General features: G+C 47.1%; 1 protein-coding gene and 1 pseudogene across 1 annotated transcript; both read left to right on the forward strand.

The window, feature by feature from the left end:
* Positions 1 to 10,762: 10,762 nt before the first annotated feature.
* Positions 10,763 to 15,658, forward strand: LOC109737160 (DEAD-box ATP-dependent RNA helicase 36). Its single transcript, XM_020296369.4, has 6 exons — positions 10,763 to 11,643; positions 13,389 to 13,711; positions 14,039 to 14,242; positions 14,345 to 14,426; positions 15,062 to 15,160; positions 15,327 to 15,658. The coding sequence occupies exons 1-6, from the start codon at positions 10,942 to 10,944 to the stop codon at positions 15,447 to 15,449; spliced, it is 1,533 nt and encodes a 510-aa protein (XP_020151958.1). The 5' UTR covers positions 10,763 to 10,941; the 3' UTR covers positions 15,450 to 15,658.
* A 657-nt stretch (positions 15,659 to 16,315) lies between these two features.
* LOC120975034 (U5 spliceosomal RNA) lies at positions 16,316 to 16,426 on the forward strand (annotated as a pseudogene).
* Positions 16,427 to 17,441: the final 1,015 nt, after the last annotated feature.

Raw genomic sequence — 17,441 nt, forward strand, 5'->3', positions numbered from 1 at the left:
TTGACTGAGTCAACTGCTGACTGGGCAGGCCCAGCCACTGACATGCGGGCCCCGCCGCAAAAAAAATGTTTTATAAATAAAATTAATTAGATTAACTAATCACTCACTGACATATGGGGCCCACCCCTCTAATTAGACTCTTAGTTTAGTTTAAATTAATATTAGACTAACAGAGGCTGACATGTGGGTCCCACTAGACCCACCTGTCTGGGTTGACTGGTCAGCCGACCTGTTGACCTGCTGACGTCAGCATTACCTCATGCTGACGTCATAATTCATTTTTGCTAAATTCAAATAATTCCAGAAATTCAAATAAACTTTGAAAATTCATATCTTTTAAACCGTAACTCGGATGAAAATGTTTTCTATATGAAAGTTGCTCAGAACGACGAGACGAATCCAAATACGCAGTCCGTTCGTCCACCACACCTCCCTAACCTATCGAACTAGCAACCTTCTCCCTCCGGTCATCTGTCTGGCACAGGTCCGGAATCGGGAAAACATTCCCGGTTGAATTTCCCCCTTCACCTATTCGTGTAGACATACGTTAGGTCACCCGACACGTCGTATTACCATGTTATGCTTTGTGATGCTATGTTTGCTTTATATTTACTGTTTCTTCCCCCTCTTCTCTCCGGTAGACCCCGAGACCGATGCTGCCCCTGTGATCGACTACGTCGACGACAACCCCCTCCTTGCCAGAGCAACCAGGCAAGCCCCCCCCCCCTGATCACCAGATATCGCCTACTCTACTCTCTACTACTTGCATTAGAGTAGTGTAGCATGTTACTGCTTTCGATTAATCCTATTCTGTTGCATAGCCTGTCATTGTTGCTACAGTTGTTTCCCCTACCTGCTATCCTACTGCTTAGTATAGGATGCTAGTTTTCCATCAGTGGCCCTACATTCTTGTCCGTCTGCTGTGCTATACTATCGGGCCATGATCACCTGGGCGGTGATCACGGGTATATACTACATACATTATATACATGACACATGTGATGACTAAGGTCGGGTCGGCTCGTAGGAGTACCCGCAAGTGATTCTGATGAGGGGACTGAAAGGACAGGTGGCTCCATCCCGGTAGAGGTGGGCCTGGGTTCCTGACGGCCCCCGACTGTTACTTTGTGGCGGAGCGACAGGGCAGGTTGAGACCACCCAGCAGAGAGGTGGGCCTGGCCCTGGTCGGCGTTCGCGGATACTTAACACGCTTAACGAGATCTTGGTATTTGATCTGAGTCTGGCCATTTGGTCTATACGCACTAACCATCTACGTGGGAGTAGTTATGGGTATCCCGACGTCGTGGTATCAGCCGAAGCTCTTTTGACGTCAGCAACTGAGTGGCGCGCGCCGCATTGGACCGTAAGCTCGCGCTTGTATTAAGGGGGCTAGGTCTGCTTCCGGCCGCGTACGCAACGTGCAGGTGTGCATAGGGCGATGGGCCCAGACCCCTGCGCGCATAGGGTTAGACCGGCGTGCTGACCTCTCTGTTGAGCCTAGGTGGGGCTGCGACGTGTTGATCTTACGAGGCCGGGCATGACCCAGAAAAGTGTGTCCGGCCAAATGGGATCGAGCGTGTTGGGTTATGTGGTGCACCCCTGCAGGGAAGTTTATCTATTCGAATAGCCGTGTCCCTCGGTAAAAGGACGACCCGGAGTTGTACCTTGACCTTATGACAACTAGAACTGGATACTGAATAAAATACACCCTTCCAAGTGCCAGATACAACCCGGTGATCGCTCTCTAACAGGGCGACGAGGAGGGGATCGCCGGGTAGGATTATGCTATGCGATGCTACTTGGAGGACTTCAATCTACTCTCTTCTACATGCTGCAAGATGGAGGTGGCCAGAAGCGTAGTCATCGACAGGACTAGCTATCCCCCTCTTATTCTGGCATTCTGTAGTTCAGTCCACTGATATGGCCCTTTACACATATACCCATGCATATGTAGTATAGCTCCTTGCTTGCGAGTACTTTGGATGAGTACTCACGGTTGCTTTTCTCCCTCTTTCCCCTTTTTCTATACCGGATTGTCGCAACCAGATGCTGGAGTCCAGGAGCTAGAGATCCCGAGGGTGATTCTACATGGAGTTCGGCTTCGAGGAGTAGTTAGGAGGTCCCGGGCAGGAGGCCTTGCCTTTTCGATCGTTGCTACTTTTGTGCTAGCCTTCTTAAGGCAAACTTGTTTAACTTATGTCTGTACTCAGATATTATTGCTTCCGCTGACTCGTCTATGATCGAGCACTTGTATTCGAGCCCTCGAGGCCCCTGGCTTGTATTATGATGCTTGTATGACTTATTTATGTTTTAGAGTTGTGTTGTGATATCTTCCCGTGAGTCCCTGATCTTGATCGTACACATTTGCGTGCATGATTAGTGTACGGTCAAATCGGGGGCGTCACAAGTTGGTATCAGAGCCAACTGCCTGTAGGAATCCCCCTTTCCAACTCCTTGGCCGAAGTCGAGTCTAGACATTACAAAACTTTTACTAACATGGCTGTGCGGCTTACGGGCCCACGTCGCCATTGGGTGGTAGTAGGATCTTTTATTCCTCAACCTATACTCTGGTACTCTGTCATCTCTTCTATTCGGGTTAAATGATTTTTCTAAATCTAACATTAGGATCTCGTTATCACTTTCACCCGGAAAGCCCCTTATTACTGATGATCGTCTGTTGCACGTGAAGACCCTGAAGATACTCTCCGCTGATAACCCGAGAACTTGTGTTCATCGCTTTTACAATTCCCTTTCATCGATAAACTCCTATGGATATCCACGTATACTCGCCATTCATACAATGTTTCCCAGTTGATCTTGGTATTACGAGATACCCCGAAATTCTCTTTGCTGCTCCGAGAATCTTTTGAGCTTACTGCCTTGCTGTTCTTTGCCACATGAATACCACTACGGATAATTTCTAGCACTTACCGAGTATCCGATCATCCCCAGTTGATTCAAGTATTCCACAATAGTCTTCAAAATACTATTCGATCTTTCGAAAATCCTCAGGAGCCTATTGCTCTTGAAATTCTTGTTTGCTTGCTTTATGGTTAATCCCATAAGTCTCGTAATCTTATTGGCATCTCTTGTCATTATCATTTTGAGTCCGTTGATTCAATTTGTTGCGAGTGCTCACAATCCTCAATCATACCCTAGAATTCATTCTTCCGGCTCAGACGACATTTTAAACGTGAGCTGGATCTCGACCTATCAAATTGCCATCGATTGTACCCCTAAGCCTACTCAACTTATCCATCCTTGATCAGAGCGTTGCTTCTGACCCCATGATTTGGAAATCATAATTCTTTTGCATTTGAACTTTGAGTTAGTCAGTTGTTTCTTTAATCAGATCTCCTTGCATTCTTTCTTCCTCTGGTTGAGTACTGATGCTCACATCAGATCCCTTGTGGACCACCAGACCCTTTTGTCGGATTTTATCCGACAATGTCCTCCATATTAAATAAGCTTGTGAGCTTTTCCTCGGATACATGATGCCTTTGGTAAATTGTATCCTCTGCTTTGTCGACCATGCTCTACTTCTGAGCTTGTGTTATTTACTCCTGAAGTTTGTAGTATATCTTTCTTCGATGCCCCGATGGGTTGAACCTATGCCTTCCTTAATCTGTGTGAACCCGAAAGATTTCGCGGGACATACTTATCTGGTATTGCACCAGGTAAAACTTTCGACAACTAATGTCATTATCAAAATACGAGAGGCGAAGGGAAGGTTATGCATTGAAGAAGTGGGAGTCGACCTTGAACTTTGTGTTCATGCCCATGGACACGATGTAGATCTTATCATTAAAAGCTTCTCTTAAATTAATTATTCCCTTGGTATAAGTTCATCTTATATCTGGGATCTGGCCTTTTGCAAACGTGGTTCCGACCATGTTCTCCTTTAAATACCATTTCTTGGTCAAGTTAAATCACTTGTCTTCTGCAGGTCAATACGCCTGCCCAACCTCTATTATGATCTACCTTTGGGTATTACCCCTGATATCTCGGGGATATCTTACCATTGCACTACATCTTATAAACTTTGATGAAGTACTACCTTACCTTGTCTTTGTCACTTCATGGGCTCTGGGTTGTTTGTCAATCGAGAACACCGAATAGTGAATCAAGTCCGCACTCCGATTCAATAACTCTAGGTAATTTTCGTTGCTTACGAGTTTAATAATATTAAGTCATTCCTAGCCTGATCGGCTATATCATTAGCGTGCTAAATTTTAACCGTGCTATCTGGTCCTTAACCCCGGAGCACAACTTTCGATGATGAGCTAAGCTTACGCCGATCTTCCTCTCATACCATTTCACCTGGAACAACAAGCTTGATTTCAAGCGTGTGTCCTACCCATGGTTCCAATAACCGTCTGCTTCATCATTCCTTTGACTTGATGTCGTCGCTGATTGATTACATCTTCATGAAATCCCTCGACAAATGTGTCGTGATCATCATCAACCTTATGCGCTCTTCCAGGATATCGATTGAGTTCATGATGAGAAATACCATCCTTGCCCTCGATGATCTGTGTTATCATCGACCACTTTATTGCCTTCCCACCAACACAAGCTTGTTCGTGTTTGGTGTTATACCTTGAGTTCCTTGCTATCCAGAAATTGTTCTTCTTTACCTTGGAGTAATACCATCTTTTATGTCAAGTATGTCGTAAGAATTTCACCACCTCGCATGACATCTTGGTACAGTGATACTTCTCCCCATCACCATTCTTCTTGGTCCCCGTGTTGTTTCTAAAAGGAATACCAACAAATGGTCTGTGATGTGTAAATTCTAAACTTCTAGCAACCCTATTGCTTTGAAGTCATTGGTCTATAGTTTCATTCTACGTCTATGGCTTAATCAATCATCATTCGAACATTGATCGTGCTACCTAGCCCATATTTTGGGTGCACATTTCAACCAATATTTAACTGTGTATGTTTTCCTCGAGCATACATCATTAAGTCATTCGATCTAGCTAATGTTATTTCCTTGTTCACATAGTTGTGGAAATCCATCCTTTGGAAATCTCAATGGATTGTCGCTGCGTCAATCAGTCACCTCCTCACCTCTCCTTGATTTAATTATGAACCCTTGTTCGGAACTCGCTTCCATAGTTTAATTCCCGAGAATCATACAATGTCACCTCGACAATTTGTGTTGCACCTTTCTTCTCAGGCATCCTGAGTCTGAGTTATCTTGACATCAATCAGATCTGAATCTCGGTCAGATATGATGGTTGGAACATATTTCCAAGAGTTATAACATTGGCCTATTTATGACCCTGTAAGGTGATGTCATGCCTAACACACCTGGCGGGAGGACCTATTGTTATAAGTTTTACTTTTCAGCAAGGTTAGCTATTCTTCCATGAGGAAATTGTAAGACTTACTCTATAAGTTGTTCCTGATGGATCCTTTTTGTTTCCAAAGTCTGATCTTCACCTGTTGACCATGTCAGTGCTATCTCGAAGCATGTCTATGGTACTCTGATTTTAAACTGGAACATTTGAAGCCCAAAGCTAATTGTTTCCTGCTCAATTATCCACACACCGTTGTATGGGTAATGTCATGAAATTTCTCTCCCGTACCTAAAGAGTTTTCTACGTTATATCCCGTCATGGATATCATGCTCTGCTTACCCTTGGGAAGAATATACCCTTGAAATATGTGTTTTAACACATTTTCCTTTCCATTCTTCTGTTTAATCTGATAATCATATTTTCCTTTCCATTGTTTGATTTAACCTTTCTGGTGATCTATATGATCTAAGCAGTAATATTCTCCTGCTTATGTAAACACCTCGGTGTACAACTCTGTCAGTAAGACCTTGTTAATATTGTTGGTGACATTTCGTTAACCACTGATGGACGAGAACTTTGCCTACTGGTCCGCCTCGTTCAACGAGCAGGAAAATGGTTCTCTTTGTCCCTCGCCCTTGGTACCGACGTTGTTGCCGACATAACTGACAGGCTACCCTCTGACATGCCTTGCTTGCATGATCACGCAAGACGTCTCCGCCTTCCTACTTTTAACCCACATAGTGGGCCCATAACCCACAGTTCCACAGGATCGAAACCTGACTCTCTTGTGCACCCCCTGTTTCCAAGGTTGTTCCTCGCACCTGGCCTCGTATGTAATTCACGAGCCACCTTCAGGTCTGATATCGGACACAATACTTATTCCCATTGCTTTGACCCTTTCACGCCCTATAACAGGCATCGAACGATTGCCTGCCCGCTCGAAACTTCCCAGGTTACCTCCTTACTTTGCTCTCGATATTTTCTTAAGTTTCGATTCGAGGGTTACTTTTCGCCACCTTCCTCGATGTTGTCGACCCAATAGACAACCTTGTCGAGGCCCGTTCTCCCAGAATGCCCACCCCTTATTCTTTCGTAAGTACGATGGAGTTCCTGAAGAAAGGACGCCGACTTCATCATGATGACCGCAGCAGAGAAATGAAGACATCAATGTATTGGACCAGCCTCTTCCAGAAGTGCAAGCCAGGATGAGAAGACCCGCTAGATTCGTTACCAAACCTTCCCCCCTTACTCCCCTCTTAAATCTCGGGACGAGATTTCTTGTAGTGGAGGAGAATTGTGACGCCCGGATAATTAAGTTACAGTGATCCCCTGCTAATGATGCCATGTCACCGCGGTTACTGTTGATAAACTCTCGATAGTTCAGAACTGAAACAAATTCAAAATTTAAATAAAAGAAAACAATAAAAGTTTTCAAATATTAAAACTAAAATGTTCGGAGTGAACCAAATATTACATAGGTAATTATGGTGGAGAAACCACACTTTTATAAAATGTTTAAATACTCTAAAATGAATAAAACAGTAGCAAATACAATTATTTAAATGCTTTAAAAATAATAAACATCTTCAAAACTAAATTGTTATAAGTATTAAACTATTGTGGCAGTGGCATAATTTGTAAAATCTATTTAGGTGTCACTTTGGTAATTTACTAAAACAAAATAAAAGAGAAACCGGAAATAAAACAAAAAAGAAAAATAAATAAAAAGTAAAAAGAAAGCAAAAGAAAAGAAACCCCGGGCTCCCCAAGGGCCTTGGCCCACTGGCCCAGCTGGCCAGCTAGCCAGCCCAACCCAGCCAGCCCAACTCCCCCTCCCCGGTCGTCTTCCCTGTTCCAGCGACCGCATCGCTACAGGGGCGAGACCCCGCCGGATCACCTCGCCGGCATCGCCGCGAGAGGATAAGGCCTCCACCTCCCGCGACGCCTCGGGCACCTCCACTCCCCCCCTCTCTCTCTCCTCTCGGCCTCTGCGCCTCTCTCTTCCCCCCCAGGTCCGCGCCGCTCCTCCCTTCCCCACGCCCGACGCGGTCGCCGCCGTTCACCGTCGTTCACACGGCCACCGTGCCTGCCTCGCCGCCCCAAGGTGTCTCCAAGGACCGCCGTCGCCCGCTGCTGCGTCTGGTGCAGCCCGTTGGAGACCGGAGCCCCTACAACAAGCACACCGAGCTCGTCTTCAGCTTCGGACGCCGGCGACCCCCTTCTTCCCCGGCGCCGACCTGCTGCTCCTAAGCTTCTCACCGGCCTCCGTGTGCCGCGCGGTGAGCCTCTCCCCCCTCCTCCCCTGTCCTTTCTCTCTCGCGCGCCCCCTAGCGGCTTCCCCACGCGCGCCCGAACGCCGCGCCGCGGAGCTCGTCACCGGCGGGTCTCCGGTGACCATTTGGTCATGGGCGTAGGCCCGTTAGCTCGACCGCATCGTGCCGCACCCGCCTAGCTAGTTAGTTCGGCCGCTCGCGCGCTCTAACGCCGCACCCGCCCCAGCCCGAAGCACCTCGCCGCCGGCGAGCTCGAAGCGCTCGCCCCCGCCCGTTCCAGCCACTCCGGCCACCACCGTTGGACGCGCGGCGCCGAGCCGCGTCGAACGCGCCCAGCCACAACCCCGCAGACCCCCTGTGCGCGAAACCCGCGCCCCTCCCGAGCCGCGCCGCCGCGTTTGGCTCGTCGGAGTCGCTCCGGCGCCGGCCGCCGACGTGGCTGGCCTGGGGCCACCCCCCAGTGCCACTGCCAGTGGGCCCCGTGGACCCAGTTGACTGGGTTGACCCAGTCAACTGCTGACTGGGCAGGCCCAGCCACTGACATGCGGGCCCCGCCGTAAAAAAAATGTTTTATAAATAAAATTAATTAGATTAACTAATCACTCACTGACATATGGGGCCCACCCCTCTAATTAGACTCTTAGTTTAGTTTAAATTAATATTAGACTAACAGAGGCTGACATGTGGGTCCCACTGGACCCACCTGTCTGGGTTGACTGGTCAGCCGACCTGTTGACCTGCTGACGTCAGCATTACCTCATGCTGACGTCATAATTCATTTTTGCTAAATTCAAATAATTCCAGAAATTCAAATAAACTTTGAAAATTCATATCTTTTAAACCGTAACTCGGATGAAAATGTTTTCTATATGAAAGTTGCTCAGAACGACGAGACGAATCCAAATACGCAGTCCGTTCGTCCACCACACCTCCCTAACCTATCGAACTAGCAACCTTCTCCCTCCGGTCATCTGTCTGGCACAAGTCCGGAATCGGGAAAACATTCCCGGTTGAATTTCCCCCTTCACCTATTCGTGTAGACATACGTTAGGTCACCCGACACGTCGTATTACCACGTTATGCTTTGTGATGCTATGTTTGCTTTATATTTACTGTTTCTTCCCCCTCTTCTCTCCGGTAGACCCCGAGACCGATGCTGCCCCTGTGATCGACTACGTCGACGACAACCCCCTCCTTGCCAGAGCAACCAGGCAAGCCCCCCCCCTTGATCACCAGATATCGCCTACTCTACTCTCTACTACTTGCATTAGAGTAGTGTAGCATGTTACTGCTTTCGATTAATCCTATTCTGTTGCATAGCCTGTCATTGTTGCTACAGTTGTTTCCCCTACCTGCTATCCTACTGCTTAGTATAGGATGCTAGTTTTCCATCAGTGGCCCTACATTCTTGTCCGTCTGCTGTGCTATACTATCGGGCCATGATCACCTGGGCGGTGATCACGGGTATATACTACATACATTATATACATGACACATGTGATGACTAAGGTCGGGTCGGCTCGTAGGAGTACCCGCAAGTGATTCTGATGAGGGGGCTGAAAGGACAGGTGGCTCCATCCCGGTAGAGGTGGGCCTGGGTTCCTGACGGCCCCCGACTGTTACTTTGTGGCGGAGCGACAGGGCAGGTTGAGACCACCCAGCAGAGAGGTGGGCCTGGCCCTGGTCGGCGTTCGCGGATACTTAACACGCTTAACGAGATCTTGGTATTTGATCTGAGTCTGGCCATTTGGTCTATACGCACTAACCATCTACGTGGGAGTAGTTATGGGTATCCCGACGTCGTGGTATCAGCCGAAGCTCTTTTGACGTCAGCAACTGAGTGGCGCGCGCCGCATTGGACCGTAAGCTCGCGCTTGTATTAAGGGGGCTAGGTCTGCTTCCGGCCGCGTACGCAACATGCAGGTGTGCATAGGGCGATGGGCCCAGACCCCTGCGCGCATAGGGTTAGACCGGCGTGCTGACCTCTCTGTTGAGCCTAGGTGGGGCTGCGACGTGTTGATCTTACGAGGCCGGGCATGACCCAGAAAAGTGTGTCCGGCCAAATGGGATCGAGCGTGTTGGGTTATGTGGTGCACCCCTGCAGGGAAGTTTATCTATTCGAATAGCCGTGTCCCTCGGTAAAAGGACGACCCGGAGTTGTACCTTGACCTTATGACAACTAGAACTGGATACTGAATAAAATACACCCTTCCAAGTGCCAGATACAACCCGGTGATCGCTCTCTAACAGGGCGACGAGGAGGGGATCGCCGGGTAGGATTATGCTATGCGATGCTACTTGGAGGACTTCAATCTACTCTCTTCTACATGCTGCAAGATGGAGGTGGCCAGAAGCGTAGTCATCGACAGGACTAGCTATCCCCCTCTTATTCTGGCATTCTGCAGTTCAATCCACTGATATGGCCCTTTACACATATACCCATGCATATGTAGTATAGCTCCTTGCTTGCGAGTACTTTGGATGAGTACTCACGGTTGCTTTTCTCCCTCTTTCCCCTTTTTCTATACCGGATTGTCGCAACCAGATGCTGGAGTCCAGGAGCTAGAGATCCCGAGGGTGATTCTACATGGAGTTCGGCTTCGAGGAGTAGTTAGGAGGTCCCGGGCAGGAGGCCTTGCCTTTTCGATCGTTGCTACTTTTGTGCTAGCCTTCTTAAGGCAAACTTGTTTAACTTATGTCTGTACTCAGATATTATTGCTTCCGCTGACTCGTCTATGATCGAGCACTTGTATTCGAGCCCTCGAGGCCCCTGGCTTGTATTATGATGCTTGTATGACTTATTTATGTTTTAGAGTTGTGTTGTGATATCTTCCCGTGAGTCCCTGATCTTGATCGTACACATTTGCGTGCATGATTAGTGTACGGTCAAATCGGGGGCATCACACCTATTTATCTTTACCATATATCAAAATTATGTAATATAATTAAATGATCTCGGGCTATCAAGCTAAAATCGTGCGAGCTGGTGTTGGCTCAAGATCAACTCATTTCTCGATCGAGCTACATAAAATGTTCAAACTCAGCTCATTTCTTTTTGAGTGAATCTCAAATCAAGCCAAAATACGAGTGGATCTCAAATGGCTCACAAAGCCTCGAGCTATTCTTGCAGCCCTCCGTTTAGGCCTGCATTTATATAATCTGACTGATATCAAAATGGAACTCAGACGGACGCTGGTTAGACTTTCTATTTTCTTTTCTGATATTTTTTTTACTTGTGCTTCGAGTTTGTGCGTCCCAACCCTAAACTTCCCACTTCCTCCGCCGCCCCTCCCCCGCGCCTACCCCCACCCCCCTGCTCGACCCCTCTGCCGCCGCCGGCGCCGCCACGAACCACGGGGGCGATGGAGGTCGACGGCGAGGCCCGCCCGTTCCTCCTCTTCTCCAAGCCCAAGTCCAATCGCCGGACCGAGCCTCAGCCCCAAGTCCAGTCACAGCCGAAACCCCCAAAACCCGACCTTTCTCCCGCCGTCCAGACCGACCACGCCGACTCTGGCGACTCCGACGACTCCGGCTCCGATTCTGACTCCGACCCGGCGCCCACCGTCGTGATCGACCACGGCGACACCTGCAGCGCGGACGGCGCCGCCGCCGACGCGCTCGCCTCCTTCGCGGACCTCGGCCTGTCGGAGTGGCTGGTCGACGTGTGCACCTCCCTGGGCATGCGGCGCCCCACGGCCGTGCAGCGGCGGTGCATCCCGCGCGCGCTCGCCGGCGAGAACGTGCTCGGCATCGCCGAGACCGGCAGCGGCAAGACGGCCGCGTTCGCGCTCCCCATCCTGCACCGCCTCGGCGAGGACCCCTTCGGCGTCGCCGCGCTCGCGCTCGCGCCCACGCGGGAGCTCGCGGCGCAGCTCGCCGAGCAGTTCCGCGCTCTCGGCTCGCCGCTGGGGCTCAGGTGCCTCGCGGCGATTGGAGGGTTCGACTCGCTCGCGCAGGCCAAGGGCCTCGCGCGCCGCCCCCACGTCGTTGTGGCCACCCCCGGCCGCATCGCCACGCTCATCAAGAACGACCCTGACCTCGCCAAAGTCTTTGCCCGCACCAAGGTTTGGCATTCGGTTACTCTTTTAGCAGTCATACGCGAAGATATAGCAACTACTTGCTTGCTTAATTGTGCTATGGCCTGCTGTCATGTACAACCATACATTGAGATTCTCATCTTGACTCAAAATGCATGTGGTTTAATAGCAAAGCACATTATGCCCATGTAGTCACACGACCTGTATATAGTAGAGATTTGTGTAGAGAATTTTAATGGTGTGTTATCTTGTAAATAGTGGTAGTGATGTTATGCTATTTGACCTTCATGAGAAATTAGACATGATGTGCTGCTTTTTTGTGATGAATTGAGGTGTTCTGTTAATATCATGATGCAAAGAAACTATCGGTAGCACACCTTTGTGCTAGAAATACGTGATTCCACTGAGGTATAGCAGATTTCTTGTGCTTAACTGCTTATGTCTGATGTATGCTCCTTATGGGTGTGTTGGTTGGTGGATAAAGGGGGGGGGGGCATAAGTGTTATGTGAATTCTATTTGTGCTCCTTGCGTAATATCAGGATGCTCCTTAAGTGGTTCATGATTTGGTCTGTGTGATCACCGCCATGCCTATTTGAGCGATCTTTGTACTTGCAGTAAGCAATTAACTGCATCTCAAGCATCTAGAATTGTACCTAGGTTGCCCGGATACCGATACTGTGATACGGCATTTTTTTTTCTGAATGGTGCAGATACCGTGATACATTTGTATATGTGAAATAAATATTTTAAAATATAATGACAATAATTATATATGAAAACAGGACAGTTTACTACCAAGGAAAATGCACTGTAAACATTATTCTAGGTTTCTTCAGCCACTGAAACTTCAACTAGAAGCTGATGAAGAGTAGGGCACGTCACATTTGGGCATGATCCGATCCCCTTATTGGACATTTTAAGCAAATGTGCTTTAATTCTTCTGTAGCTACCTTTATATTCCTGAGTACAATACTTGTATCTGAATCACACATTTCCTCCACCTCCTAAGATATCCACAATGGCTTGTTACCTAGATCATTTGCTGGCAAATCCTAAAGTAGTGTGAAGCACATACAACATTAGACAATTAGAAGACAAACTAGGTTAGAAAGGGTGAACTCTCAACTCACCATAGCCAAGAAAATATTGCCTCTTGCTTCGGAACCTGGGAGGAACTGAAAGAGATGGAGGCGACACTCAGATCTGTTAGTGGAGCAGTTGCTAGTCCTTTCCTCTCAAGTGCGGAGCCAGATGGAGGAGAGGAAGCACTGGAGGGAGCACCAGTGGCGGTGCACAGATGCGGACAGGGAGCACCGAAGGCTGGCCCTCTTATTCCTTGTTGATGCGGCCCTGCCTGGAGCTCTCCTTCTCCGGTGCGGCGGCGCTCAGACCAGGGGAGGAGATAGAGAAGGCCACCCTTCCTCGCCCGCGTGGTGGCATCGTGACACTCAGGTTGGGATGGAGGCACGGATGTGTGAGGACAAGGCAAGAAAGGAGGAGGGGCATGCCGTGGGTATGGATAGATGGATTAGGGTTTTCTCGTACCCCGCCAGTATAGGGGTGTATCTCACCATTATCCTTTTTTTTACTTTTTGGAAAACAGAAAATCGCCAGATACATATCTTGGGGGCATCTGGAGGCATCCCCGTATCTAGACGTATCTAACCTCCGATATGCCATATTTTGGCCGTATACATGCATCCTAGAATTTTTCGTATTTTCTCTTCCGCTAGTTTTAGGTTTCTAAGGTATGCTGTCTTTTCTATTGCAGTTTCTTGTGTTGGATGAGGCAGATAGAGTTGTAGATGCCAATTTCGAGGAGGACCTCAAGGTGATATTTGATTGTTTGCCAAAGAAGCGGCAAACATTTCTATTTTCTGCAACGATGTCGGATAATCTGCGATCTTTGCTAGAGCTTTCGGGAAGCAAGTCGTACTTTTTTGAGGCATACGAAGGGTTCAAGACTGTTGAGAACTTAAAGCAGCAGTATATCCATATACCTCCGGATGGAAAAGAGCTCCATCTTCTGTATCTTCTGTCAAAAATGAAGGAAGATAATATACGTTCAGCCATTGTATTTGTTTCAACTTGCAGGTATGCTCCCCTACACCATTAACTATTCATTGTTCCGTGTAATAGGTTGCATAGAGTTATAGATCCTCTCATGAACATTTTATTTACGTGAACCAGAACTATGCTGTTGATTTTGTTTCGAGTGCAAAATTTGGGGAAAAAATGTTTATTATGCACGTATCTTACCAAGATATGCCTATTTCAGTTTACCCACTCCTGCAATTGTCAATCCCTGTATTCAGAAGTCTGATGGAATGCTGCGTGTTACTCTTTACGTTTAATTTGTAATCTGTTTAAAGTTCAATGCTCTCTTGAGAAGTTGCTGAAGTCATTTATATTATCATATAGGACATGCCAATATTTGGACTTTGTGTTGCAAGAGCTTGGTCGACCTGCTGTTTCTTTGCACTCTCACAAGGCTCAGTCACAAAGGCTTTCAGCGTTGCATCGTTTTAAGTCTGGTCAGGTCCCTGTGTTGATCGCTACCGATGTGGCCAGTCGTGGGCTGGATATCCAAACTGTTGATCTTGTTATCAACTATGACATCCCAAGGTATCTTGTACTAGCTTTATATTCATAGTAACTTAGTATTCGTTGCTAAAACATTTTGATGAATGTGAATACCCGACTGATGCTTGTGGTTACTTCTTTTAGGTTTCCACGTGATTATATCCATAGGGTTGGGCGAACTGCAAGAGCTACCAGGGGAGGGCTCTCAATATGCTTTGTGACCCAGGTTTGCTGAATGCCTGAGTTTAGATGATGTTTTCCATGGCCCAATTATCATTTGCCCTCTTGTATTTGAAAGAAAATCCGACCTTCACGAGTCTTCTCCTCATGTCAACTTAGATTGGTAACGGATCCAGCCGATTGCAATTCTACATGTACCGATGAAAAAAATACGGAGGAGCTTTCCATACAAACTATGAAAACTTGAAACTACTTCTAAGTAACTTGAAATACTTCAATGGCAGAAGCAACTAACCTTCAAGCATGCACGTTTATCAGAAACCGCTCTTTGCAAGTTATGAATTTCACCTCACAGAACTCTTATGCAAAGTAGGAATTTTACCTACCAGTTGGCTCTTTTATATGGAAACGTGTACCCCCGCTGTCCGGAATTAACTGTCGCTGAAATGAGTGAATCTACACACTGAAACGTGTCTAGATACACTCATTTCAGCGACAGTTAATTCCGGATGGAGGTTGTATGTTACAAGTGATCAAATCAGAAATGTACACAGTAGGAGCGCACCAAATTTTCTTATGAGACTGTGCTCTTGTTTACATGCGTTATCTTCACTTATCAATTCCTGCTGAAAACTGTGTACTTCTTACTAAACCTGCATGCTGATTGGGATGTCTCTGCAGAGGGATATATGTCTCCTACATGAGATAGAAGATGACGTGGGGAATCGATTCAGTGCATATGAGTGCGACGACAAAGAAGTCACCAAAGATATTACAAAGGTGTGCTAACTGGATTCATGTTTTGTGCATATCGCCTGACTGCAATATCTTGTCATTTAGTCTTGCGTCTGGACAGTTCGCTGCTGAACCTGTTCTAGTACCCTAGCTTATGACAAAGACATTTCTTCTGACAACTAAGTTTATATATACTGTCTGAACATTGAAGGTATTCAAAGCGAGGCGTCTCGCAAACATGAGGATGGCGGACGAGGGCCACGAAGACAAGGTTCAAGACAGGAAAGACCAGAAGAAGAGAGACCAGGCAAGAAAGCGCAAACACGACGAGTGAAGTGAACCTCGCCATAGAGATGGCTCACGCTTTACGGCTTGCGTTGTGGACGGACTGTGCCCCCTCTCATACACCGGGCGGTCAGTTCCCTCCTACACACTGACATCGTCTAATCGATGCGAAATTTTGTACTAGTAGCTAATTCATGTTGTAAATCACAATATCTAGTCATGCAATCGTAAAATTGAGCAGATGATGCTGTGACCGTCTGTCGTCGCTCCTCGACTAACCTCAGTATGCTATCCTATATTTCTCATCCTGGGACTGTTTGGCCGAAGCTTGTGCCTGACAGCGGTGCTGTTTCTAACTCGCATGATTGCGCCCCTCAAAAAACAAAAACAAAAACTCACATGATTCCGGTGTTAGAACCAAGCGGCTGCTGCTCATCGTTTTAGTGGGGAAAAAAACTTTGCCTTGCATCTTTTAGTGTTGTTTGACCTGCAACATGGAGGGAGATTTTGAAGACAAAAAGGAAAATTACGGCCTATGATCCGATGCAAACATCGATGGTGGAGTCCCGTGGCTCAGATAACGCCATCTGCGTGGGCAGCCGCAACAACTCGCTGATTGAAGAAGAAGTCCCTCAAAAAAATAGTAGACTTTTTCTTAAGGCAGGCTGAACAAAGTAGACGCCGCGGCGAATCGGCGAACGGGACGTAACTCCATGGGCCGACCTCCTGCATACAAGGCCCAAACCCAACACAGCCTACTTTTGTGGCCTTTCCGGTGAAGCGTGCGACGGCTGCAGCGGAACGAAGGATGGGACGTAGGTGCCCGTTCGTTTAGTCCCACCTCGCCTGGCCAAGGGAGAGAGGGCGGGGAGCTGGGCTACATAAGAGCGGGTGGTTCTGCGATGAAAGGTACGCAGCTGCGTGGTGAGCACAAAGCGAACTATTCTTTCGCCTTTTACTAAAGAATACCGTGTGCACGCCACACTAAGCAGCATACCCTAATTTTTGAAGGGTGTCTTCTCCCTGTGAGAAGGCCCCACCAATTCTAAAATTCAAAATTTTGATGAATTAGCAGCATATAACCATATTCAACAGTTTTCTGCCGGGCTTCTATTCGAGATGAAACCTTGGCATTCTGAAGTTCCGTTCCTTCTGACGAGATTGGCTTAAAACTCCAATTCATAAGGGGAATAAAAGACCCAAAAAATGAAAGAATTTGTATCGATCTCTGTACTTGTCCACATTGAGTCGTTTGCAAGTTCGTCTCTTCGGGAGCAATTTCAGTGTGTAGGGCTCTAGGACTGGTAGATTTTGTAGATTTGATTTGAGTTATTCAGTTCTAGGATATGCTGAAATTTTAAGAGAACTGGGTAGGCTTGCAGCGTCTGTTAATATCTCGTGTGGAAATCGTGATCTCTTGTAAATTTAGTCACTTATATATATACTTAAGTTGAGTTCCTTAGTTTGCTTGTTCAATTGGGTTGGCATGCGGTTTTTCTGTAGTATGTCTAGACACTATGGTCATTCTGAGCGCACCTGAATCAGTTCCCTTCTGGCTTTTCTACTTTATGTCGAGGGGTCTGCCTGTGAGGTGCTAGATTAGTCCCTTCTAGGCCTGAGTTGGCTGTAGTATGCATCTGGTTGTTTTAAATTTTGATTCAAGGAGTTTAAGAATATGAGACAGTTCTTGCAAGTCAATTGTTTCTTGCAGATTAGTGTGTTTGGAGAAGATGCTGAGTAGTGCAGTGGTTACTTAAGCTAACTCTTAGTCCAGTGGTAAATATGTTCTACTCCCTTTCTAGGGAGTACTTTGTTCACTTTGTTACTTGTACAAGAGCATGTATACGAATTAGGTTACGACATTGACTTCTGCATGTTCTATTATGCATTCTCTTTACTTGGTTCCGTATGTTATTGTATTTGAATTGTGAATATCACTTGCACACAATGCAAGGTGTGATTTAGAGTCAGATTCTCACTGAACAACAGTTTTATATGTCAAACAAGCTTTTGTTGTAGAGCAATATATGAATTTGAAATG

Source organism: Aegilops tauschii, chromosome 2 (genome assembly GCF_002575655.3).
Source record: "Aegilops tauschii subsp. strangulata cultivar AL8/78 chromosome 2, Aet v6.0, whole genome shotgun sequence".
In the NCBI taxonomy this organism is placed as follows: domain Eukaryota; kingdom Viridiplantae; phylum Streptophyta; class Magnoliopsida; order Poales; family Poaceae; genus Aegilops; species Aegilops tauschii.